The sequence below is a fragment of the Mobula birostris genome, chromosome 8 (assembly GCF_030028105.1).
Source record: "Mobula birostris isolate sMobBir1 chromosome 8, sMobBir1.hap1, whole genome shotgun sequence".
NCBI lineage: Eukaryota > Metazoa > Chordata > Chondrichthyes > Myliobatiformes > Myliobatidae > Mobula > Mobula birostris.
This window is the reverse complement of record NC_092377.1, coordinates 47,516,463-47,543,787: the sequence shown is the minus strand read 5'-3', so window position 1 is coordinate 47,543,787 and position 27,325 is coordinate 47,516,463. Positions and strand designations below refer to the sequence as shown.

General features: G+C 39.7%; 1 protein-coding gene across 2 annotated transcripts in view; it reads left to right on the top strand.

The window, feature by feature from the left end:
• The first annotated feature begins 6,285 nt into the window (after positions 1 to 6,285).
• The window catches only part of kcnk2a (potassium channel, subfamily K, member 2a), a 131,829-nt gene continuing 110,789 nt past the window's right edge, over positions 6,286 to 27,325 (top strand). For both annotated transcript variants that reach the window (XM_072265128.1, XM_072265126.1), the window contains exons 1-2: positions 6,286 to 6,394; positions 7,173 to 7,483. In XM_072265128.1, coding sequence (XP_072121229.1) covers position 6,394; positions 7,173 to 7,483 — 312 coding nt within the window. In that variant the 5' untranslated portion in view covers positions 6,286 to 6,393. The remainder of the gene's footprint in view (positions 6,395 to 7,172; positions 7,484 to 27,325) is intronic.

Here is a 27,325-nt window from a genome sequence, read left to right as displayed (position 1 = left end):
GTTGGTTGGTGTTTGTTGTGAACAAAACCAATTCTGAGTCTTCAATCCAACCTTTGTGGCATCCTCACTCTTCTATTTATATAAAGGAAAAGGAAATTTAACCAACCTCAGCTTTAAAAACCCTGACAGATGCTCCCAAAACCGAACTGGATTGATATGCAGGCAAAATAACAATTATCTTCAATTGCAGCAAAGAAAATTGTTTCCACCTTATTAAACAGAGCAAAGATAGTAAGTTAAGATGTGCTTGTGACAGGAGATTGGGATAACGTTTGGAGAGGCTAGTCACATGCATTTGATCTCATTTAAATTTGATGGAATGAACAACCTATCAACCATAAAGTAGATTGACAATTCTACCAGAAGCTAACTTTCTTTCGATAAATTTTTGATATAGTGTGACTTAGCATTCAAGTTTGCTCCATTTGCCCTTCAAGTCGAACCCAAAACATACAACAATACAGCAGAAGACTTATTTACTTACGGTTTCATTCTTTAGTCTCTTTTACCATAGGATGTAATTCCAGAGAACATTCAGTCAGGTTTCACAAAAGACACTGGTAACTTACATTAAAGTTATCCTTACGTAGAACTAAAGCAAACTAAAGTAAACTTCAGAAAGTGAAAATAACAGGTAAATAAGATGGGAAAAGGCAGCTGACACTGTTCCAGTAGGATTTATGGCTGGCATCTCCTATTAACTGTATTTATTATTTAGAGACACGAGAGACTGCAGATGCTGAGATCTAAAGCAAAAGACAAACTGCTGGCGGAACTGAGCAGGTCAAATGGATTACAGAGGAGGAAGTGTTTACTGTCTTGAGGCAAATTATGGTGGCAAAATCCCAAGGGTCTAACAAAGTGTTCCTTCAGATTCTGTGGGTAGCTAGTGCAGAAATTGCAGGGGCCCTAGCAGAGATGCTTAAAACATCCTGACCCATGGATGAGGTGCAAAAGGATTGGAGGATAACTGATGTTGTACCATTGTTTAAGAAAGGCTCTTAAAATAAGTTGGGAAATTAGAGTTTGGTGAGCCTGACATCTGTAGTGGGAAAATTATTGGAAGGTATTCTAAGGGACCAGATATATAAGTATTTGGATAGATAGGGAGTGATTAACAGGGATAGTCAACGTGACTTTTTGTGTGGTAAGTCATGTCAAATGAATCTTACAGAATTTTTCAAGGAAGGTACCAGGAAGGCTGACGAAGGCAAGGCACTGGATGTTGTCTACATGGAATTTAGCAAGTCCGTCGACAAGGTCCTGCATGGGTGGTTGGTCAAGAAGGTCATTTGCTTGGCATTCAAGTAAATAGTAAATTGGATTAAACATAGGCTTTGTGGAAAAACACATGGAGTGGTTGTAAATGGTTCCCTCTCTGACTGGAGGCCTGTAACTAGTGGTGTGCCATAGGGATTAGTGCTGGGTCCATTACTGTTTGTCATCTATATCAATGATCTGGATGATAACATAGTAAACTGGATCAGCAAATTTGTGAATGACACCAAGATTGGGGGTACAGTAGACAGTGAGGAAGACTATCAAAGCTTGCAGTGGGATCTGTACCAGTTGGAAAAATGGGCTATAAAATGGCAGATGGAATTTAATGCAGAGGGGTGTGGGGTGTTGCACTTTGGGAAGACCAGCCAGGGTAGCTCTTACACGGTGAGTGGTAGAGCACTGAAAGGTGCGGTAGAATCGAGAGATCTGGGAATACAGATCCATAATTACTTGAAAATGGTGTCACAGGTAGATAGGGTCATAGGAACAAAATTGGCATATTGGCCTTCATAAATCAATGTATTGAGTACAGGAGATGGGATGTTATGTTGAAGTTGAATAAGACTTTGGTGTTTAACTGCGACGAATGTACTCTCAAGACCGTAGAGAATGATACCATTAAGAAAGTCTTTGACTACAAGTACCTCGGGTCAACAATGATGAGTTCGGAGAAGGACATTAAGATACAGAAGGCACTGGCGTGGAGGGCTATGAACGACGTGAAGGAAATCTGGAAGTCAAACCTGACCAGAGGGCTTAAGAAGTGGATTTTCATAGCGGTCATAGAGTCCATTCTCACATACGGATGCGAGACGTGGACACTCACCAAGATGATGCGAAAGTCTCTAGATGGTTGCTATACATGAATGTTCCGGATGGCTCTTGATGTGAGTTGGCAACAGCACATGACAAACGTTGAGGTCTATAACAACCTACTGATGCTCTCCACTAAAATTGAGGTGAGAAGACAGCAACTAGCGCAGCACTGTCTACGCCACCCCGAGCTACCTGCCAGCCTAGTCAACATATGGGAGCCCAAGCATGGGAGGATGAACCCTGGGTGCCCTCCCAAGACTACGGTCAACACGCTCCTAGAAGACAGCGGCGCAGCTAATGTAGATGAACTGAACACACTGATGAGGGAGAGGGAGAAGTGGAGAGTCCGTCATCGTGCCCGACGCTGGCCCCCTCGGCCTGAGTCGACGTAGTAGTAGTAGTTGGTGAGGCCTAATTTGGCATACTATGTCCAGTTTTGGTCTTCTACCTACAGGAAACATGTAAATAAGTTTGAAAGAGTGCAGAGAAAATTTACAAGGATTTTGCCAGGACTTGAGGACCTGAGTTATAGGGAGAATAGGTTAAGACTTTATTTCCTACACAAAATTATGGGGAGTTCAGTAGGATAAAGGCAAACAGGCTTTTTCCACTGAGTTAGGGTGAAGCTACAACTAGAGGTCATGGGTTAAGGATGAAAGGTGAAATTTTTAAAAGGAACATGTGGGGAAACCTCTTCACTCAGAGGGTGGTGAGAGTGTGTAACGATCTGCCAGCTTATGTGGTAGAAGCAGTATCAATTTCAACATTTCAGAGAAATTTGGATAGGTACATGGATGGGCTACGTACTGTCCAGGTGCAGATCAACTGGACTAAGCAGAGTAATGTTTAGGCACAGACTAGATAGGCTGAAAGGCCTGTTTTTATGACTTTTCTATGTTTCTAAACAGCATCATTTGAGGGAAAGGAATGGATAAAGTTTCAATTTAAGGTGCTGCTTCAGGTCACAGAGAGGATAGCTGGTATATATAGAAGATAGTGGGGGTCAGCAGTGGTGGGGTGGGGTGGAGGAGGAGAGACTGAGTTTGGTAGGTGGACACAGATAAGAAATAAAAGGCAGATGGAGATAAATGGGAAAGTGGCGTAGGAAGGATTGGGACAGAGGCTGGTATGTGATAGATAAAACAAATAATTTAAGGCTGATGGTCATAGGAAGTTAGAGATACGAAAGGCAAACCAAGGGAGAGAGAGCTTGGGTTGGCTGGTGTGAGTGGGAAAAGGAAATCAGGTGAGTGGTTTACTTGAAACTGGAAACTCCATGTTGATACTATTCAGCTATAACCTACCCAAACGGAATATGAGGTTTTGTTCTTCTAGTTTGTGTTTAGCCTCACCGTCATGGTGGAGAAGTGTGAGAATGGGAGGAGGACTGAAATGTCATGCAACAAGAAGCTCAAGATGGCCATTTCCTAAGTGGAGGAGATAGGTCATGAGCACCAAATGTAATAGGCCAGGTTGGAGGAAGTGAACATGAATCTCTGTCTCACCTGGCAGAACTGTACTATGATGAGGGAGGAGGCTTAGGGTGCCTACTCCAGTAGCAGGAGAAAGTGCCAGGGGACGTGAAGAGGCAAGTGGATACTGGGGTGTTCATGGAGGCCCAGAGAAGAATAGTCTGTGTGAAAAGTAAAGAGGGGTGGGGCGTGTGTGGGGGATTGGGGAAGATATGGCTTGTGTGGGATCCTAATGGAGCAGTTGAAAGTGGTGAAGGATTATGCACTTTACTGACACAATAGTGTCCTCTAGCCAGGCTTTGTGATCTGAGAATAATTGGTGTGGCATTAAGTTTTGTAGCTGGGAATGTATAAACACAAAATTTTGAGTATGAGCACAAGTGGGGACTTCAAGGTAATTCATTATACATCAAAATCAGACAGATATAGATATTTAGTTTGTCATGCTAAAGGGAACAACAATCTACTGCAATGCGGGGGCAGCTGGTTCCTGAATTTTATGCTTGCTTATTACATATTGCAAGTTAGGAGTGAGCTGAAGGCAGATTGATGCAAAGGGATGGTTGATATTTCACAAACCAGATAAAGAAAATGGGCAGATGGAGCCAGCTGAGGAAGGAGAGTGGAAGTTTGAGACAGAAGGAGAAATGTGGAATCAGAGAAGTGGGGGATGATAGGCAGTTGGAGCTAGATGGAAGAGAGGAAATGAAGGGTAGGCCAAGAGAGAAGAAACCCAGGTGGATAGGTACTTGGATGATGGCAGATGGAACCAACTGGAGGAGGACAACAAACCTATGTAATGGGGTGAGAGGTGAGGAGAAATGGAAAAGGTGAACAAGGGAAGAGAGAACCAAGGAGGATTAGTCGGAATAGTGGTGGAGGAGCAGATTTATGGTGTACAGTACATGTGATCTTGCAAGATTTTGTAAGGCCATTTCTGAAAAAATAAACTTGATGCCAGTCAGTTACTAGACTGAGCAGCAGACAGAGGAGTTACATCAGTGTTAAAGGATTACTTCTATGAAGTATCATCTCCACTGCAGCTACACACTTTGCCAAGAACTATAGCCTGCAAGTAGGAAGTTGAAACTAGATGATAATGTAATTCTGGAAATAAACTTATTATTGAATTCTTTGAACAGCAAGTGGCCTCGTTACAGTTGTTAATTGGTACGTAGTATGCATTCAAGAATGTCCAACTCTCCAGTGTCTGCTGGAGCTGATGATGGCTGCTCCTTCAGCACTTAGCAATTGCTGAAGTTTCTTGACTTATTGAACTTAGAACTACCTCAAGATGAAATAATATGTAAGATATAAATTATGAAGTACCTTTCCAGGTTATTTGCATTTAAAGATGGCCATTCAGAAAGAGGAATAATTTTACAGATGTAAAGTTATTGAAAGATAAGCAATAGCATAAAGGTGAAAATTGCAGAAGTGGATAGAGTGTGGGAGGTCTCTAATCAAACTGTGTAAGAATCTGCTGCCAGAGAATGGAAAAGAGAATTTGAAAACCAACTCCTCAAACCTGGTACGAAGCATATTGTCTGATGAGCAGCAATGAGTGCTTCCCAACCCAGTTCTTCAGAGTCACGAGGAACTAATTAATCAACCCACAGGAGTGATATCCCAACATTTTTTTGCTTTTATAAATACACATCTTGATAAGTGACAGGTTTGTTATAAAATTGACCGTGTCTGAAAACACTTCAAAACAGAATTTTGTAATCTACTTATTTTTTTAATAAACTAACAACTTGTGAACTTCAGAGATGTCTGGAATTAGTTTCAGCAGATTGCTATCAAAGTGAAAGTACTTCAGAAAACCTTTCTTAAACTCTATGAAAACATAAATATCAACTCTTGAGAAATTAGGATTGGGAAGTTTATTTTTCTTTTCCTATTTTATTCCAATCTACCACAGCCAAAGACTGTTTATAATCCTGACGGATGTTTTGAGCACAAGCTCCTTATTATATGCAATTGGTCCTAATTGAGCAAAAACAAAACAAACCTCACTGGCAACATAAAATTCAGATGTGGATTCTACACACATGCAGTAGAAGGGAACAAACTAAAATAGAAATGGGTTTCTTCTTAAATTAGCAAGTGGTAACAGATTTTTTAGAACACTTGGAAATTTGCAAACTTCAAATGTCCTTATCAATCATATGCCTTCATTTTCATGTTTTCACTTTGAGGCACATATGCACTATGTCAGTTTTGTAAATACTTAAGGCATCTATACGCTCCCAATGAATATAAATGGGTTATTACCAATTGTAGTCTGTATATAATGAAATAATTTTTGAACACAAAATGATAGAAAAGCATAGAAATATCTGGAGATGTCCTGCGAATAGGTTATTAAAGGTTAACATAGATTGGCCAGTTAAATAATAATCACGACCGTTTTGTCATTTGATGTTTGTAATCCAGAAAGTTCAATAGCGAATCGTGTTTATTGCTAGTGCGTGTAATTAATTATTTTCGTCGGTGGCCTATTTCCCTTTCCATCTGTAGTCTTCGTCGCATTTTTTTTTGATTAATCGCACGGTAGAAAGCACGACGATCTACTGGATATGGGACAATGATCCTAACGGGCGTGGATCCTTTAAATGAAGCGAGGTGTGAGTATATATGAGCGTGTGCGCGTGAGATGTTCGGCGAGAGAGAGAGCGCGAGCGCTGTGCATTTCGACAAGAATGAACACGTATGAACCATGTGGCACGACATCCACTCCTAAATGTTCGACTCTTTCCCTGACAATGGGCAAACAAAAGAATGCTAATATAAGAAAATAAGGCGAATTCTTCGTACCAGAAGTAAGTACCAGTCAGCTCCGCGAATATCTCTTCACGTTACTAAATACATTTTAAAAAGGGGTCTGTTTCTATTGTCATTCTGGAATTAATGCTGAGCAAGGTTTTGCTGAGATGCATATTTTATCAGGCTATGCTTAAGTCGGCTTCAAAGGAAAGCTACTGTCCGGATATGAAACATTTTTTGGAAGATACATTTGTTCGCAGCTGAGAGCTCCGCAAATGTTCGAGATCTCTAATGAACAATACCTGACCAAGGTACTCTTAATGAGCTCAGCGTAATTAATTCTGGATTTATCTCAAGACGCATATTTATCAATGATTTCACATTCATAATAATATGTCATGATTAATAACTTATTTTAACAATTACACGATGTATTTTCAGCATTTGAATTCAAATACATGCGTTTTCTCTGGCAGGAACTTAAAAAAGACTTGCGTGAGACCCACATTGTCAGAATGAATGCAGTAAGGATTCTTTTTAATAACAAAGAAAAATGCACCCCAAACAATTGTTGGGACGAAGTCCATCCATGATTATAACAGGAATATCTCTCAGTTACGACTCCTGATCTGTTCAATATGTTTAAAGCTAATTCAGTTGCACCATCAATTTTGAATTATGACGTTTGCCGCTTATCATACTGTAGATATTTATTTCACATTTAACTTACAATATGGGGTAAATTAAGGATGTAGCATAGAAAACTGTTAATTTATAAACCCGATTTAATCTGGTTGATAGTGAAAAGATTTATTCATGTTTGATTTTCCCCAGTGGCAGCGCCCGATTTACTAGACCCCAAATCTGCAACCCAGAATGCTAAACCAAGATTGTCCTTTTCTGCAAAGCCGACAGTTTTAACTTCAGGAGATGACAGCGACCTGAATCCCAGTGTGATGAAATGGAAAACCGCTTCAGTATATTTTCTGGTAGTGGTGCTTTATTTGATAATCGGCGCCACAGTGTTTCGAGCGCTTGAACAGCCTACAGAAAGCTCCCAGAAGACTGCGATTATTATGCAGAAATTGGAGTTTCTGGAAAAGCACATGTGTGTCAATTCTCTGGAGCTAGAATTATTGATTCAGGTAAAAAAAACCTTTTCTCATTACCTCCATATTGATTAATGGTTTATACGACAGGCTGTATAAGCAGAACTAACCGTAAACAAAACTTGCAATAATTGAACAGCGACAGAGCTTTTGAGCTCTTGGATGAACATACACTACATTGCGTTGTCTTCCTTGGAAGCATCTGGAGGTGGAAGATGCCTTAATTTGTTTCCAGTTTTGAAGTGACAGAAGAATCCTAGACGGGATTCACAAACTTTGTCTCAGGTGGGGCTGCAAGTGTTGCCTCAGGTGGGTGGGTAGTTTGGGATGTTGTGTTCACCTGTTGCTTCTGATTGGTCTTCTCCGATTGGTGTCATGGGGGATCTGCGTTCCTCAATGTCTTGTTTGAATCTCCTTCTCCACTGTGAGCAGTTGTGGGCTTGAAATTCCCAGCAGTCAGTGACAGTGTTACACTTTACCAAAGAGACTTTGCAGATGTTTGAACCATTTGCTGTGATTTTGTGGGAATCTTTTTCTATAGTATAACTTGGGTGAGTTGAGTGTCCAGATAATATGGTCTGTCTAATGGAGCAAGTTCTGTCAGTCAGATGAAGACTGTGCTGGAGTCTTGAAGGTAGCTCATCATGATATCAGTCTTTACTGAGAGAAAGCTCCCTGAGAAATGGAAAGTGATCCTGCTGATTATCAGGGAATAACAATGTGGCAATAGGTTGGTAGACAGCCCTTGTCTTCTGGATATTTAGTGTAAGGACAATACTTATGCATATCAGTAAAGGAGCCAATGATGTTTTGGGCATTTTCAGCATACAGTAAATTGATGACTGAGGTTGGAATGAACTTGGTTATGAAACAGGAATGCTGCAGGTTGAACCTGGACATGAACTAGGTTAAGCCCACTCCTTTGGGAAGTATGTTGGAAGTGAGGAATATCAGGACAAATGGAGGAATATAGACACAATTCCACTTTGTAGTGAGATTGGGATTGTAGTTTGCATGTCATTTTGTAGCAAATACAGAGTGATTATGAGTGAGGTGAGACTGGGATTGTAGTTTGCATGTCGTTTTGTATGAGCTTTTCAGGGCAGCCCTGTTAAGGATTCTTTTAAATCCCTTTTCATAGAAACACAGCACAATACAGGCCCCTCGGCCCACAATGCTGTGCCGAACATGTACTTACTTTAGAAATTACCTGGGGTTACCCATAGCCCTCCAGTGTCAAAGGCTTTTTCAGGTTAAAAAGGACCATACAAGGTGGTTGGGATGGAGTTGCTCGGTTATGAGGACAGACTGGAAAATTGTGATCTGTTTTCCTCGGAACAAAGAAAATTACGAAGGTCTAAGATTGAGGCATATATATAAAACTTATGAGGGATGTAAATGGAGCAGACTGGAAGAAGCATGCCTCGTATCCAAGGTAGGTAACTCTAAAGGAGTTAGGTTGGAGGGATAACATTTAGCATGGATATGAAGGGAACAACTTCATTCTATGTGTGGTAAGTACCTGGAATGCACCATTTGAGAAAGTGGCTGAAGTTGGATCACTGATAGCATTTAAGAAGTTTGTAAATGAGCATTTGAATTGCTGAGGCATGGAGGGCTATGGACCAAGATGTGAGATTAGTATTAGAGGCTGCTCACTGGTTCGTGTGGATAAATTAGGTCATATGAAATCTATGCCATGAAGACAGTGGTCATCTTCCAGGTTTCTTTCAAGATGTACAAACCACCTTGATCACTAAATTATTCTGTACAGCATTTTTTGCCTTATTCATGGTGCAACAGTGTCAAAACATCTGAGGTATGAGACTTGAGCAATGTTCAGTTATTTTGCTGATGCAGTTCTCTAAGTGCTGACTTTTGTTCTGATTATTGAAAGAATCCTATGAGGGAATACTTTTAATGTAGAACTGCACATGGGCTTGATAGAGGAACATCTTGGTTTGAATGTGAGGAGGTTCAAGACAGTGGAAACAAGACTTTGTTTCATAGATCAGACATGTACTAGTGCAGCTACTTGCCCAAAATTATGTGCACTCAAATGCACTGACTGCAATCATCCCAAAAGCAGATGTAAATATTCTTGCCTTCCTCATTCCCTTCTCTCCCAGTCTCTTTTCTCCCTTAGTCCTCCTTCTTCTGAAAACTTTCTCCACTTCCTTTTCATTCAGTCTTTATCTCGGCCACTAACTTTTCACTTTTCTCTCCTCCCTTGAATCCCTTTCTCTTTCAGTTGTTCTTTCAATGCTGCATGTTGTTGGCAGACTGTGTCCACCCAGTGCTACTTCTACTTTGTCTAAGGCTGTTAGAATAAAAGCTTGAACTTATATAGTGCATTTATCCTAGTAATTTCTCGTGTTTTACAGAATAAGTAACAAAACGTTAGCACAAAAACTGCTAGTGATATTATCATATTTATTTATTTTGTGATACTGCGCTGAGTAGGCCACACTGCCCCAGCAACCCCACAATCCCGATTAACCCTAACCTAATCATGGGATCATTTACAAGGACTAATTAACCTACCCAGGACTGTGGGAGGAAACTGGACTACAATACTCTGGGAAAAACCTGTGCATTCCACGGGGACTTCGCACAGAACAGTACCGGAATTGAACTGCGAACTCGTACAGCCTGAGTTATAATAGTGTCACACTAACTGCTAGTCTACTGTGGTGCCTTTGGGTGGCTTGGTCATAGAGTTAGCTGCTTAGCAGCATTTTAACAGGAAGGAGTGAGCTAAAGATGTAAGGTTAGGAAAGTAATGTTTTAAATTGTCAAAGATGAATTGGCTACTGCTGAGTATGTTTTGACATGCAGCAAATATAGAATCAGTTCTTTGAAATTTTCAGAAGCTGCTAACAGATATTTAATCATTTTACCTCTACCCACCCAGTCTCGGAGGTTGGAATCAACCCATCTCATTCATCTTGACACTCTCTGCCCCCAATTCACTCCACCTGCAAAACTAGACTTTCACCAGCTTGTGCAGTCAGAAGAAGCATTGCAATAATTTTACTGGATAAGGAGATTTAGCCATAGGCCACTTCAGGTCCAGAAGTTTGCCATCTTGAGGAAACAGCTATACTGTACATACTTGTGTAACAGGAATAAGAGCTGAACAGGAAAAGGAGCTGCAAGTGGAGAATGATAATGCAGGTACCAGCCCTGGCACTTTCATCTGTCGGGGTTCTCAGAGCAGTTCTTTGGAGATTATTTTGCGTGAATGATCCATAAAGTTTAGCATCATTGACCTTTTTGTCACTGTCTGACTGTTGGTTTTGCTACCAAAGAGAAACAGATACAAATTGAGTCACATATATCAAAATAATGAAATTTGCTTCTTCTGTCATTTTTGTACTCATTTACACTTGACCATTGATCATTTTGCAAAACTGGTGTTCCTATACACTATTTCTTGATTGCCTTCAGGGATGGAAAGCTATTGAGCTTGCTTTGAGAACATTTCATACAATGGTTTGAAACTCAAGCAACTGTGGACATTGCATCAGGCTTTATCACTTTGTACGCTAAAGCATCCAGTGTACCTTTATGTTTTGGGATGTGTGCCTTCTTTGCTGACCAGTTTTTGATCCCAGTTACCATGATTTACAATACTCACTCCAGAGTGAGATCCTTATCTTGGCTTGAAGAGCAACTCAAGCCAAATATTTTAAAAGTCATATTACCTTAACAGAAGTAGTATGGCGCCTTACGTACCAGCAGTTCATGGATTACAAAAGAGTTCCATAGTAGAGGACTGTTCAGAAGCCAGCTTCTTTGGAAGTTTGAACAGTCTGTTTTCAATAATTGCTCATATCATATAGTTCTACATACTTGCTATAATTCATTAAATAGTCACCATAAAACTAATGAAATATATTGTATATCATCCAGTCATTAATGAATACCATGAAACATTATTTTTGATTTTTATTATTATGACTAACTTGAAAAATGCTTTACTATGTATCAGAGAAATTGCATAAAATTGGATTTTTGTAATTTATTGTTACATTTTGTAACTCTAAAACTAATTGAAGGCAAACACATGGAGATGAGAATACATGTCTTAGTTTTGTTCTTACTTTAGTGATATGCTCACATTAAGATCTGGAGGTGTGATACTGTATAGATATCCACAGCATAGTAAAGTTTAAATTCTTCTATTCAGGCCTAAATATTTAATTGCCGGTAGGAGGCTACTCAGACGGAATATAAGGTGTTGTTCCTCCAACCTGAATGTGGCTTCCTCTTTACAGTAGATGACCTTGTATTCCGTCTGGGTAGCCTTCAACTTGATGGCATGAACATTGACTTCTCTAACTTCCGCTAATGTCCCACCTCCCCCTCGTACCCCATCCGTTATTTATTTATATACACACATTCTTTCTCTCTCTCTCCTTTTTCTCCCTCTGTCCCTCTCACTATACCCCTTGCCCATCCTCTGGGTTTTCTCCGCCCTCCCCCTTTTCTTTCTCCCTAGGCCTCCTGTCCCATGATCCTCTCATATCCCTTTTGCCAATCAACTGTCCAGCTCTTGGCTCCATTCCTCCCCCTCCTGTCTTCTCCTATCATTTTGGATCTCCCCCTCCCCCTCCCCCTCCCACTTTCAAATCTCTTTCTAGTTCTTCTTTCAGTTAGTCCTGACGAAAGGTCTTGGCCTGAAACGTCGACTGTACCTCTTCCTAGAGATGCTGCCTGGCCTGCTGCGTTCACCAGCATCTTTGATGTGTGTTGCTTGAATTTCCAGCATCTGCAGAAATCCTCGTGTTTGCGAGGTCACCTTACTTGGCAGGTGAGACTTGTGGCTGCGAAACAATCTTGGGTTTGGGGGCCTCCTCCATAGTGGTTGGAGGAGTTGACTTTGGAATGGCAGGAAATGGTTCTGACAGCTCCGAATACCTTTCTTCTGGATGAATTGGCATCCTGAACAGTGCATGGCAAGCTGCTTGATTTGCTGCTTTATCCCAGACCACCAGACAAAGCTTCGAGCCAGTACTTTTGTTTCAATCCTGCCTAGATAACTAACACGTAGCTCCTCCAACACCTTCGCTCTCAGCTTGGATGATACAAAACCTCTCCATCTCCATCCTCATCCCCTTCCCCACATAAGGCAATCTCCATCAAGGGCATGTTCATCCCTGTGCTGATATGAATAGTAAGAAAATTTTATTTATATGGAACGTTTTGATAAATTAAAATGCAGGCTCAGAGTGCTTTACATAGATCGTAAAGATAAATCAACATGGTCATAAAAATACAGGAGAAAATTAAGAATCTTAAGACAAAAATTGTATAGAATAACATATAATCGAATATACCAAATTATATAAATGTAGTCAATGTCAACAGGCATTAAGTAATCCTATAAACAAGCCAAATTTTTAAAAAAGTAGGTTTTTAGAAAGGTTTTCAAGCATTCCACAGTATCTGCCTGGCGTACCTGTCAGTAGAGTATTCCAGATTATTGGTACACAAGAACAAAAGGCCGCATCATCAGTTCTTGTATGCTTGGCTCTAGCATCACTAAACAAAACAATATTTGTAGGTATAAGAATACAGTTAGGAATGTAAGGGGACAGACACTCCAAAATATACAGAGGAGCTAGATTGTTCAGAGCCTTGTATATAACTAAGAGTATTTTAAAATTGATTTTAAAGGACACAGGCAGCCAGTGTAATAATGGCAAAACTGATAGAATGTGCTTATATTTTCTTTTATTTTTGGGTAAAATTCTTGCTGCTGCATTTTGAACAAGCTGCAGCTGACTTATATCTTTCTTAGACAGTCGTGAAAACAATAACTTACAATAATCTCATCAGCCGAAAACTAAAAACATGCATCATGTTAATAAGAAATCAAATTCTTGCAATGTTCCTTAAATGAATGAGCACAGTCTTAATAATATGGTTAATATGTGATTTGAAATTCAGCTTAGAATGGAGGAACTTGGATTTCAGCTGCCCATTCCAGTCATTTTGGATTGCCATGTAGTGTGGGGTCTTTTCTAGTTTCCCTTTGGATCGTCTCTGCTGTAATAGGGTAACATTCAATTTGCATTAGAGAGAACGCATCAACAAGAGTGTCCTCAAAATCAAAATGAGTTTTCCAAAGGTAAATGGGACCATCCATCAGCATTTCCATGATTAGTTGTCCTCTTGAAATCAATCTTGTAACTGTGTCCTCCAAGGAACAGAGCCCATCTCTACATTCATGCTGCTGCTGTGAAGGGAGCAACCTTTGTATTGAAAATGGGCACTAGTGGTTGATGATCAGTAATAAAGGTGAACTCTCTCCCATATGAGTATGAGTTGAAACATTTCACACTGCAAACCAGACACAAGGCTTCTCTCCCAATCTGTGCATAATTTTTCCCTGCAGCAGTACTGGTATGTGATACAAAGGCTGTGGGGCATTCACTTCCATCACTTGTATACATATGACATGACTGCACCTAATACATAAGGTGAGGCAACACAGCCGAACTTCACTGTACGATGCGAATCATAATATGTGAGTACAGTGTCTGATACCACCATTTACTTTGCCTTTTCGAAAGCCACCTCACACTGCCTTGTCCGTTGCCATTTCTTCCCAATCTGTAATATTGAGTTCAAGGGATGGAGCACAGTAGCCAGGTTTGGCAGGAATCTGTTATAGTAATTGACAAATCCTAAAAAAGACCGTGGCTGTGAAATGTCCTTCGGCCTTGTGGCATTCATCACTGCTTGAATTTTCTCAGCACACTTGTGTAATCCTTGTGCGTCAATAATGAGACCACAGTAAAATGGTCAAAAGAATTCACACTTGTTGTGTCATATTCTGAGCCCATAATCTTATTAGCTTTATAACTCTTCCTTGAGATTTTGGAGATGTTTCTTGTCATTCTCACCAGCAACAATGATGTCATCCAGGTAACACTGAGTGCTTGGGCAGCCTTGCAGCACCTGGTCCAAATGTGGCTTTATGCCAGAGTGCAGGTGTGGATGCTACGCCAGAAATAAGCCTACTCTAGCTATAAAGACCTTTGTGAGTGTGTATGGTGACTCTTCTTCCATCTGCATCTGTAGGTAGGCCTCAGCAAAGTCCACTTTGTTGAAGAGTTTTCCTCCAGAAAGGTTTGCAAAGATGTCCTCTATCCAGGGCAGAGGGTATTTTGACCAGATTTCAGTACTAGGTTAATGGTGACTTTAAAATCACAGCAGATCCTGACAGATCCATCCTTACTGGGACCACTGGCATTGCCCATGAGCTGCACTCAACCTTGAAAAGAATTCTTTCAGCCTCCATGGGATCTAGTTCACTGGCCACTTTATCATGAATACTATAAGCAACCAGACGGGCTTTGTAAAACTTGGGTGTGGCATTCTCATTGAACACTCTCTTACCCTTGATTTGTTTGAGTTTTCCAATGCCATCCTGAAACACTGCTGTGGCATCATCCAGTACATTCCTTAATTCACTTCCAGTTGGCTTTATTGCCGGGATGTGGCATGCAATTCTTCAATCACCGTAGTTATCTCATACACTCACAATGCTGGCCCTCCTGCTTTTACCACATACAAGCACAATGTGGCTCATTGGTTGTTGTATTTCACTGTTGTGATTGTCATTCCCATAGGTGTTATATTTTTCAGTATAAATTCTCAACTGGATATCGGCAGGCTTCAGTTCAGTGTCTCTGAAATGCCGTTCAAGCTCATTTTGTGGAATGACTGAAACAATTCATTTGTCATTCATTTCTGTTGTAAGCCATATTGCTTGTCTCACGTTAGTTTTCATGTAAATCTCAAGGCTACTCAGTCCTGTGTCACTCTCACCAATTATCAGGTGCTTCATCAGCAAATTAGTGCTTAATCAGCAGATTAGTGCTCTTTTTGAAACTGTAATGTGACTTTTTCTCTTCTCTGTGCAGTCTATTTATTTTTGTTTTCCTGATATGCTGTTTATATGTATCCTACTTTGTTGCATTTTCTGCAAGTTTCACCTTTAAATCTGCATTGGTCTGATGTATGTGAGCCCCAGCTGCAGTGGTGCACAATTTTGGCCAGTCAGGTTTCTGTTTTCGACACTAAAATTTTGTTCACTCTCTCTTTCATTGCTAACAGCGACTGAGCTGCATCTTTGTCTGCTATTTCCTATGATAAAGCAATTTCAACCGCTCTTTTTAATGTGAGTTGTGTTTCAGTTAGGAATTATTTTTGAATGCTTTCTTGTAAGATTCCACAAACTAAACAATCTCTCAGTGCATCATAAAGCCCATCATTGAACAGACAATGCTCAGACAATTTCTTCAATTCAGCAACGTACATTGAATGAAGTTTCCTTCAGATTAATTCTGCTTATGAACCCTAAGACATTCTGCAGTCAACAGTGGCTTCAGTTCTAAATATTCCTGCATTACTTTAATGATGTCAGCAAAGTTCATTTTGACTGATTTGTTTGGAGCAGTTAAACCTCTAACAATGATGTGCTGGTGTGATGACGTATGCCATTCATGTACTTTTACGTACAGTGACTATAAAAAGTATTCACTCCCCTTAAAGGTTTTCATGTTTTATTGATTTACAACATTGAATCGTAGTGGATTTAATTTGGCTTCTTTTAACACTGATCAACAGAAAACAACACTTTTGCATGGAAGTAAAAACAGATCTCTACAAAGTGATCTAAATTAATTACAAATATAAAGCACAAACTAATTGATTGCATAAGTATTCACCCCCTTTAATAGGACACACCAAATCATCACTGGTGCAGCTAATTGGTTTTAGGAGTCGCATTATTAGTTAAATGAAGATCTGTTTTTGGAGAGCTGTATGCATTCAAGGTGTTTCAATTGACTGTAGTAAATACACACCTGTATCTGGAAGGTCCAAAAGCTGGTGAGTCAGTATCCTGGCAAAAACTACATCATGAAGATGTAGCCAAGTAACTCTGCGAAAAGGTTATTGAAAAGCGCAAGTCAGGAATGGATACAAGAAAAATTCTAAGTTGCTGAATATCCCTGGAGTACAGTTAAGTCAATCATCAAGAAATGGGAAGCATATGGCACAGCTGTAAATCTGACTTGAGCAGCCTGCCTCAAAATCTGAGTGACTGTGCAAGAAGGGGACTAGTAAGGGAGGCCACCAAGAGACCTTTGGCAACTGCAAAGGAGTTACAAGCTTCAGTTGCTACAAGCTGCAGAGACTGCATATACAATAACTGTTGCCCGGATGCTTCACCAGTAGCAGCTTTATAGGAGAGTGGCAAAGAGAAAGCCACTGTTGCAAAATACTCACATGAAATCTTGGCTAGAGTTTGCTAGAAGGTGTGTGGGAGACTCTGAAGTCAGCTGGAAGTAGATTCTGTGGTCTGATAAATCCAAAATTGAGCTTTATGGCCATCAGACTAAAGCTAAGCACCACACATCATCAAAAACACGCCATGCCTACTGTGAAGCATGATGGTGGCTGCATCCTGCTGTGGGGATGCTTCACTACAGCAGACTTTGGAAGGCTTGTGAAGGTAGTGGGTAAAATGGATGTATCAAAATACAGGGAAATATTGGAGGAATATCAGATGCCATCTGCTGGAGAATAGTCATAGTCATACTTTATTAATCCCGGGGGAAATTGGTTTTCGTTCAGTTGCTCCATAAATAATAAATAGTAATAGAACCATAAATAGTTAAATAGTAATATGTAAATTATGCCAGTAAATTATTAAATAAGTCCAGGACCAGCCTATTGGCTCAGGATATCTGCCCCTTCAAGGGAGGAGTTGTAAAGTTTGATGGCCACAGGCAGGAATGACTTCCTATGACGCTCTGTGCTGCATCTCAGTGGAATGAGTCTCTGGCTGAATGTACTACTGTGCCGACCCAGTACATTATGTAGTGGATGGGAGACATTGACCAACATGGCATGCAACTTAGACAGCATCCTCTTTTCAGACACCACCGTGAGAGAGTCCAGTTCCATCCCCACAACATCACTGGCCTTATGAATGAGTTTGTTGATTCTGTTGTGTCTGCCACCCTCAGCCTGCTGCCCCAGCACACAACAGCAAACATGATAGCACTGGCCACCACAGACTCGTAGAACATCCTCAGCATCGTCCGGCAGATGTTAAAGGACCTCAGTCTCCTCAGGAAATAGAGACGGCTCTGACCCTTCTTGTAGACAGCCTCAGTGTTCTTTGACCAGTCCAGTTTATTGTCAATTCGTATCCCCAGGTATTTGTAATCCTCCACCATGTCCACACTGACTCCATGGGTGGAAACAGGGGTCACGGGTACCTTAGCTCTCCTCAGGTCTACCACCAGCTCCTTAGTCTTTTTCACATTAAGCTGCAGATAATTCTGCTCACACCATGTGACAAAGTTTCCTACCGTAGCCCTGTACTCAGCCTCCTCTCCCCTGCTGATGCATCCAACTATGGCAGAGTCATCGGAAAACTTCTGAAGATGACAAGACTCTGTGCAGTAGTTGAAGTCTGAGGTGTAAATGGTGAAGAGAAAGGGAGACAAGACAGTCCCCTGTGGAGCCCCAGTGCTGCTGATCACTCTGTCGGACACAGTGTTGCAAGAACACGTACTGTGGTCTGCCAGTCAGGTAATCAAGAATCCATGATACCAAGGAAGTATCCATCTGCATCGCTGTCAGCTTCTCCCCCAGCAGAGCAGGGCGGATGGTGTTGAACGCACTGGAGAAGTCAAAAAACATGACCCTCACAGTGCTTGCTGTGACTTGGGAGAAGGTTTGTTTTCCAGCAAGATGATGACCCCAGCATAAAGCCAAAACAACACAGGAATGGCTTAAAAACAACAAAGTTCATGTCCTGGAGTGTCCAAGTCAGAGTCCAGACCTCAATCCAATTGAGAACTTGTGCCTGTACTTGAAGGGCTGTTCTCTCACGATCCCCATGCAATTGGACAGAGCTTGAACAGTTTTGTAAAGAAGAATGGGGAAAAATTGCAAAGTTGACAGAGGCCTTTCCACACAGACTCAAGGCTGTAATTGCTGCCAAAGTTGCATTTGCTAAATACTTACTGGAAGGGAGTGAGTAATTATGCAATCAATTATTTTGTGTTTAATAAATTTAGAACAATTTGCAGAAATTTGTTTTCACTCTAACACAAAAGAGTCTTTCCTGTTGATCAGTGTCAAAAAAGCCGAATTAAATCCAGTGTGGTTCAATGTTGTAAAACAATAAAACATGAAAACGGGGGGTGGGGGGGTTAATATATTTTATAGGCACTGTATAACCCGTAATGAACTGTGCAAACAATAAACAAAGCTTAATCAAACAATATATTTACAGTATTACTCAAACATAACTGTTGTGTATTTAATATTTCAGTAATGTCATTCATGAACCAGGGTTCCTGTATAGCTGTTGTGTAAATGATCTCTTATTATTTAGCTATTAAGCTGAGAAAGTTTACAGACTTGCTTTTCTGTTTTCAAGCGGTCTTATTGTTTCCTTAATTTATTAGTGAATGGATACAAACTCATAGTTAATGTTTGAGATTGCATCATTTTTCTAATGAAAAGATAAGATTTCTGCTGCAACACACAGGAACTAGTGAGATGCATCCAGTATGCCACGAAGCAGTGAAAATGGACGATATACAAAGGCAGAACTTGTTCATGATTTAGTTGTTGAAGTGAAATTCTGAGTATAAATTTTGATGTTCTTGAAATTTAAAATCTATATTTGGCTTTTTAAAGCTTTGTTTTTATAAATGCCAGAATGCACTTATGAGGTAAGTGTACATCTGATTTACCACCTTTTTATATAGTGAAATATCATAAGGCTCTTCATTGGATTGTAGTCAGATAAATTGACACTCAGTCAAAGGAGGGAGCAATGGTAGGAGCTTGGATGGAAGAACCAGTGGAGCCACCAGAAACTAGTTGGTCACAAGTATTTGGACACGCTCTTGTGGTATGCAGTTAAACATGGACTTCTGTTGAGATGCTAGTGCTTAGGTGCTATCTAAATTTGTGTGAGAGTTTCACCTCCCACAATGCTTTTGGCATACAGTCAGGCCCTGCTCCATGCTTTCTGGCAGTGGTTTAAATTAAATGCTTTTGACGTCTAAAAATACACAAGCAATACTGAAAAATGATAAACACCTTTAAAATACTTAACATTATTCATTAGTACAAAATTAAAACACTTAAATGCTTTCATGCATTTAAAACATTTTGAAATCAAGTGAATTAAATCAAATAAAATGTAAGTTAACATCCTTCTTCAACAACTGTACCTTCTCGAGTCAGTCTTATGGATTCACTGGACTTGTGTCTGCTCTAACTTTCCAAGCTAGGAAGTCTGAGGAACTCTGGCTACCTTATTGGGCATTGTTATAGGAATTCCAGAGTTAGTACAGAGCTGGAGTTGTGGACTTCAGCCTGTATTTCATTATTCCCTGCTCCTGCCCAATTAGATGTGTAAAAATTACAAAATGAAGCAGACTTATTTACTTTTAAGTGGATCAGGTGCCTTATTTTGATATTCATTGGTCAAAAATGTGGGTTTTAAGGACCAGGAAGGATTGAGGGAGGACTGCTGCGTTCACCAGCAACTTTGATGTGTGTTGCTTGAATTTCCAGCATCTGCAGATTTCCTCTTATTTGTGTTTAAAGGCCGAGGTAACTGAAAGTATGTCAAGAGGATGGAGGGAGTTTTGGATGTACTTGAGACTAAAATTGGAGATGCATAGATCACTTGGAGATACAGTTCGAGCAAGGAGGAAGGGAAGTCAAAGGGTGAACTTGCAATTGAGAATTTTAAATTTGAGTACTTGCTCTGCTGGGAGCAAATATAAAAAAGGGAACTGGACTTGGTGCATGTTGATCTTTTAGCAATAATCAGTGTTATACTCAATTGTTCCAAAGAGAATCACACAATTGTAACTGATACAGTGCAGTTGTAGTTTGGGGGTTGATTGTGCTTTATCTTTACCAGCAATCACTTACAGGCTTGTTACTTCATACCCCAGTGCCTTGCCTGGTTTCACATATTACCTGCCAGCTTGTATTCTTTCCACTCCCTTTACCTCTTTATTCAAGCTCCTTTCTCCTTTTTGGCCCAAAAAGTCAACTGTTTATTTGTCTTTATAGAAAAGACCATAAGATGTAGGAGCAGAATTAGGCCATTTGGCCCGTCGAGTCTGCTCTGCCACTTCCTCATGGCTGAACCATTTCCTCTCAGTCCTATCATGCCTTCTCCCCGTAATCCTTCATGTCCTGACTAATTGAGAACCTATCAATCTTTGCCTTAAATATACCCAATGGCTTGGTCTACACAACCACCTGTGGCAACAAGTTCCACAGATTTACCACTTCTTGGCTGAAGAAATTCCTTCTCATCTTCTTTCTAAATGGACATCCCTCTATTCTGAGGCTGTACCTTCTGGTACAAGACTCTCCCATCATAAGAAACATCCTCTCCTCATCCACTCTACAGAGTGTTTCTCTAGATTTCCAGCACCTGCATAATCTCCTGTTATTATGTTTATAATATTGAATATCACCATTCAATCTCTTAAGTGAGATACTGTATATAATTTCTTTACTAACATGTATGGAAATACTAAAGTTAACCAAATTGGCATGGAAATTCAATTGCAAGCAAAATAAATGAACAATTAATGACGAGTAGCAGATTTTGTTGGGTAACTGTAATTGGTTTGTGAATTTAGTCCTTGTGAATAATTTAATCCAATGAAGTGCCTTAATTAGAAATCTGACCATAAATTGCACAAAGAGATTCATACTTGTTGTTATGTTTTGTAACTCCAGACACTAATCAAATGAAAAACACAGGAGCCGGGATATTTGTATACTTGATTTTTCACTTAGCGAAGTGCTCACATGTGAGGTGGTGGAGTAATGATGTGTGCCATTGCCGTACTGACACCATTCGTTACACGTTATGTGTGTGTGTGTGTGTGTGTGTCCCTGACCAGTCAACACTTCCATTTTGTCCACACCTAGGTGACCAGCATGTATCTCCTCCAACATTTTAGTTCTCAGCTTGGATAGTACAACAAGTCACAATGCCTACACAAGGCATCCCTTGTCAAGGGTAAGTTCATTCTGGCACTGGTAAAAATAGGAGTACTGGAATTTCTGCTGCACATTCCTGTCATTTTGAGTTGTGATGTACACCTAAGACAGTGTGGGGACTTTTCTGCTTTCCCTTTGGATCAGCTCTGCCATAATAGGGAGACTTCTGATTTGCATTATGGAGAATATGTCAAGAAGAGTTTCCTCTTCTGTAATTTTTTTCAGGTATTTCCTTTTCCGAGGGCAAATGGGACAATCCATTAGCATATCCATGATGAGTTGCCCTCCTGAATTCGATTCTGTAATGGTGTCCTGTACGAAACAGAGCCCATCTCTGCATTCGTGTTGGTGGAACACCCTTCTGTGGAATGAAAATGGACACTAGTAGCTGATGATCAGTAATGAGGGTAAACGTGGGTAATGAGGATGATCAGTAATAAGGTATACAAGTACAGATTGAAATGTTTAATGCCATAATATTATACACAGATTGACTCAAGGCCACTCTGTCAATCAGTGTGTAAATTTTCTCTGCCGAGGCAAGAGAATTTGATGCAAGGTCTATGGGGCATTCACCTTCATCATTCATAACATGTGACATGGCTGCCCCTATACCAAAGGCAAGGCATCACAGGCAAGATTCACTGGATGATGTGGAACATAATGTGTGAGTACAGTGTCTGCCATCACCATTTACTTTGCCTTTTGGAAAGCCATCTCACACAGTTTTATTCATTGCCATTTCTTTCTGATCTGTAGTAATAAGTTAAAGGCATGAAGCAGATTAACCAGGTTTGGCAGGAACCTGTTGTAGTAATTTACAAATCCTGAAAAGCAACACAATTGTGACATGTCCTTGGCTACGGGGCATCCACCATTGCTTGAATTTTCTGAGCACACTTGTGTAATCCTTGTGCGTCGATAGTGTAACCAGAGTAAGTGATACTTGGCTTGAAGAATATACACTTGTTGCATCGTACTCTGAGCCCATAATTTTCTTAACACTGTCTTGGTATTTTGGAGATGTTCCTGTCCTCTTCACTGGTAACACATATCACTGGTTGCCTGGGCAGCCTTGCAGCACCTGGTCCACAGATTTTTGCCAGACTGCAGATGCAGATGCTATTCCAAAAATAACTGGTGCACCTCAGGGGTGTGTGCTTAGCCCATTGCTCTACTCTCTATATACATATGACTGTGTGGCTAGACATAGCTCAAATACCATCTATAAATTTGCTGATGATACAACCATTGTTGGTAGAATCTCAGGTGGTGATGAGAAGGCGTACAGGAGTGAGATATGCCAACTAGTGGAATGGGGCTGCAGCAACAACCTGGCACTCAATGTCAGTAAGACGAAAGAACTGACTGTGGACTTCAGGAAGGGTAAGACGAAGGAACACATACCAATCCTCATAGAGGGATCAGAAGAGAAGAGAGTGAGCAGCTTCAAGTTCCTGGGTGTCAAGATCAGTGAGGATCTAACCTGGTCCCAACATATTGATGTAATTATAAAGAAGGCAAGACAGCAGCTATACTTTATTAGGATTTTGAAGCGATTTGGCATGTCAACAAATACAATCAAAAACTTCTATAGTTGTACTGTGGAGAGCATTTTGACAGGCTGCATCACTGTCTGGTATGGAGGGGCTACTGCACAGGATCGAAAGAAGCTGCAGAAGGTTGTGAATTTAGTCAGCTCCATCTTGGATACTAGCCTACAAAGTACCCAGGATACCTTCAGGGAGCGGTGTCTCAGAAAGGCAGTGTCTATTATTAAAGACCTCCAGCACCCAGGGCATGCCCTTTTCTCACTGTTACCATCAGGTAGGAGGTACAGAAGCCTGAAGGCACACACAGTGATTCAGGAACAGATGTCCAATTCCTAAATGGATATTGAACCCTTGGACACTACTTCACTTTTTTTTTAATATAAAGTATTTCTGTTTTTGCATGTTTTTAAAAAATCTATTCAATATACATTATTTATTTATTATAATTTTTTTTCTCTCTGCTAGATTATGTATTGCATTGAACTGCTGCTGCTAAGTTAACAAATTTTGCGTCACATGCCAGTGATAATAAACCTGATTCTGGTAGTCCTTTGTGAGTGTGTAGGGTGAGCAACACTTGGGACTCTTCTTCCATATCCAGTTGTAGGTAGGCCTCAGCTATGTCCAGTTTGAAGTGTTATCCTCCAGAAAAGGTTTGCAAAAATATCTTCTATCCTGGGCAGAGGGTGTTGATCTACTTTCAGTACTAGATTGATGGTAACCTTAAAATCAACACAGATCCTGACAGATCCATCCTTCTTGACTACCTGGACCACTGGCATTGCCTGTGGGCTCCACTCAAGTTTGGAAAGAATTCCTTCAGCTCTATGCAATCTTGGTCACTGGCTACTTTATCACAGATGGTGTAAGGAACTGGATAAGCTTTGTAAAACTTGAGTGTGGAAGTTTCATTTTACACTAGTTTACCCTCTGTTTGAGTTTTCCAATGCCACCCTTGGACACTGCTGTGGCATCATCCAGTAACTTTCTTAATTTGATTTCAGTTGACTCTTTTGCAGGGGATGTGGCATGCAAATGGTGGATGGATTTCCAATCAAGTTGTTGTTATTTCAGCCAATCTTGGCCCCACAATGCTGGCCATTCTGTTTTTACCACCTAGAAGTCCAATGTAGTTGTATTTCCCTGTTACGAATGTCATTCCCATAGGAGTTGCCTTTTCTTCAGTACAAGTTCATAGTTGGATATCTACAGGCATCAGTTCAGTATCTTTTGAAATGCCATTCAAACTCATTTTATGCAAATACTGAAACAGCAGAGCTGGTTTCTAATTTCATTTTAATTAATTTATTGTTCACTTCTGGTGTGAGCTATATTGCTTGTCTCATATTACAAACGTTTGTAGTTTTCACATTGTAAATCTCAATGCTACCAGCACTGTGCCACTTTCATAATGATCAGATTTGTTTTTTTAATCAACAGCATGCATATTAGTGTTCTTTTTGAAACAGTAACCAGAATTTTTATCTTTTGCTCTTCCCTGTGCAGTCCATTTATTTTTGTCTGCCGGGCATGCTCTTTGTATGTGTCTAACTTTGTTGCATTGTTTTGCCTTTAAACCTACGTTGATCTGATACACGTGAACCACTGCCACAATGGTAACACATTTGTTTGATCATGTGATTTATGTATAGATGTTACAATTTTGTTCACTCTCATTTTCATTCCTGACTGCAACTCAGTTGTATCTCTGGCTGCTGTTTCCATTGGTACAGTGATTTCAACTGCCCTTTTTAAATGCTTACTTGCAATATTCCACAAACTAAGCAATACTTCAGTACATTATTATGCCCATCACTGAACTGACAATGCTTGGACAATTTCTTCAATTAAGTCACATAAGCTGAAATGCACTCCCCTTCCTTTTGATTCCGCTTATGAAACTTGAAGCATTATATAATCAATAGTGTTTTTGATTCAAAACTTTCCTGCATTATGTTAAGGATATCAGCAAAGCTCATTTCAGATGGTTTGGTTGGAGCAGTAAAACTTCCAAGCAAGCTATATGCTTTTCCACCTATTGCACTCACCAATGATAGCAATTGGTTTTCATTGGCTATTTAATTTGCTTCAAAATACTGCTCAATTCATTCAGTGTACATCCAGTTTTTTTTGTGCAATCGAACAAGTCTATCTTTCTGATGTACCCAACCTTTGCTGCTTTTATTTATTTATTTATTATTGTTGTCACCTGGTACCAACTGTTTATGAAGCTGTGGCTGTATTTGTTGCTTGTTAATTTTTTCTGTTTTCTGCCTTTTATCTGAATGTCTCCCGCAGCTTTCAAAGAAAAGGGTGCTGTGCATTTTTTTTAACTGAACCATCTTTCTCTCCCCTATTGAAGAAAAACCTACTCTGCTTTAATAGGTAAGTAGATATCTTGGGTTCGTTTTAAATCTTCTTCATCACCTATGTTATATTTTGTAACTCAAAACATGAATAAAAAGAAAAACACCGGGGTCTGGATACCTGTATACTTTTTCTTTTAGTAAGGTGCTCACATATGACATGATGGCATAATGATATATGCCATTCCTGTGCTACTTGCATGTAACACATAATGAATTATATAAACAAAGAATGCTTAATCAAACAACATATTTACAATATTGTCAAATATTACTGAAATATTAAATATGCTACACTAAAAGTTAAAAGATGACATTCTGATACCTTCATAAATGTAATTTTAGGTTTTCTATGAACATTTTCTATTAAGATTTTCTTATGTCTCTGTAGACTGTCAAAAAGTTATCAGCTATTGCCAAACATATTTTGACAAACAACAAATATGGAAACTGCTTTCTCAAAATTCAGGAAGCTGCCAGCAATGATTGCTTGTGAATTGTTGCTGTAATAAAAATGTCTTTATACCTCTTGTTTTAGTGTTGAAATCATTGGAAAACAATAGAACTCTCTTCAAATGTGAAATATTTTAGTTTCCAAATGTGTATCATTCATGTCTTATTATTCAGTATCAAGATTATTCAGAATTGTCTGGGAATAACAGTTCTTTGTGGTATTCAACTAAATTTGTCAATCCTAATGCAAGAGATATGTCTTTAGTCACTAGTTCCAAATGCTTGATAGTATTGGCTACCAATATTATTGTCTTTCTGCACATTTGGTTCCAATAATATTGTGACTTTAGTTAACTATTTGTTTAGACTTAAGTTCCTAAAGGAATTTTGCATGTCTGTCAAATGGACTTTTCTGAAATTAGGCAAGCAACCTAATTTCAGTCCTAATGCAGTCTTGATCAAAAAAAAAATCCCTTCTCACATATACTTCTTCCAGGAGATTGTTCTTTCACTGCAGAATCCAGCATCTGCTTCTTGTGTCTCCAACCTGCCGTAGCTGAAGTGATGAATAACAAAGAGGATGTTCTGAGAATCAGAATCGAGTTAATATCATTGGCATATATCGTGGAATTTGTTGTTTTGTGGCGCAGTCTCTTCCAATACATAATAAAAGCTATAAATTGCAATGTATATATAAAAAAGAAAGTTAAGTAGTGCAAAAAGAGAGGGGAAACATAATGAGTTAGTGTTCATGGGTTCATTATCAATTCAGAAATCTGATGGTGAAGAGGAAAAAGCTGTTCCTGAAACATTGAGTGTGTGTCTTCAGGCTCCTGTGCTCTTTCTTTGATATTAGTAATGAGAAGAGGTATGCCCTGGACGATGGGGTCCTTGGTGATGGATGCTGCCTTTTTGAGCGAAAGAACCTTCATTACAGTGAGTCATGACTCAGTTATGTCACTGTCACCAATACAAACATAATGTCAGAAATTGCATCACACAACTGGAGAAACCTTGTTTACATATTAAGAATAATAAATGTTTTGAGTTATACTGAATAAGTAACGCTTGTCCTCAGGCACAGTGAGATAAATCTCCTGCTGAGACTACAGTACAATATCAATAACAGACATGTTGGTCCAAGGATGATAAAAGCTATGTACAATTTCAGATATGATAATAATTAAATTCTTATTGTCTGACTAAATTATGGGGTTTCTAAAATTAAGTGCTTTGATCCAATTCCTCCATTGAGAATATCTGTACAGCAGTCATTTCCAGCATTGACTATGATTTAAAATGAATGAGTTCTAATTAGTGTTATGATTCAAAAACTTGTCTGTATGTGCTTCTATGTGACCAGGCAAGAGCACATCCTATTTACAGCTTAAGCTATGAAAGATTTATTGCTGGGGAGAGGG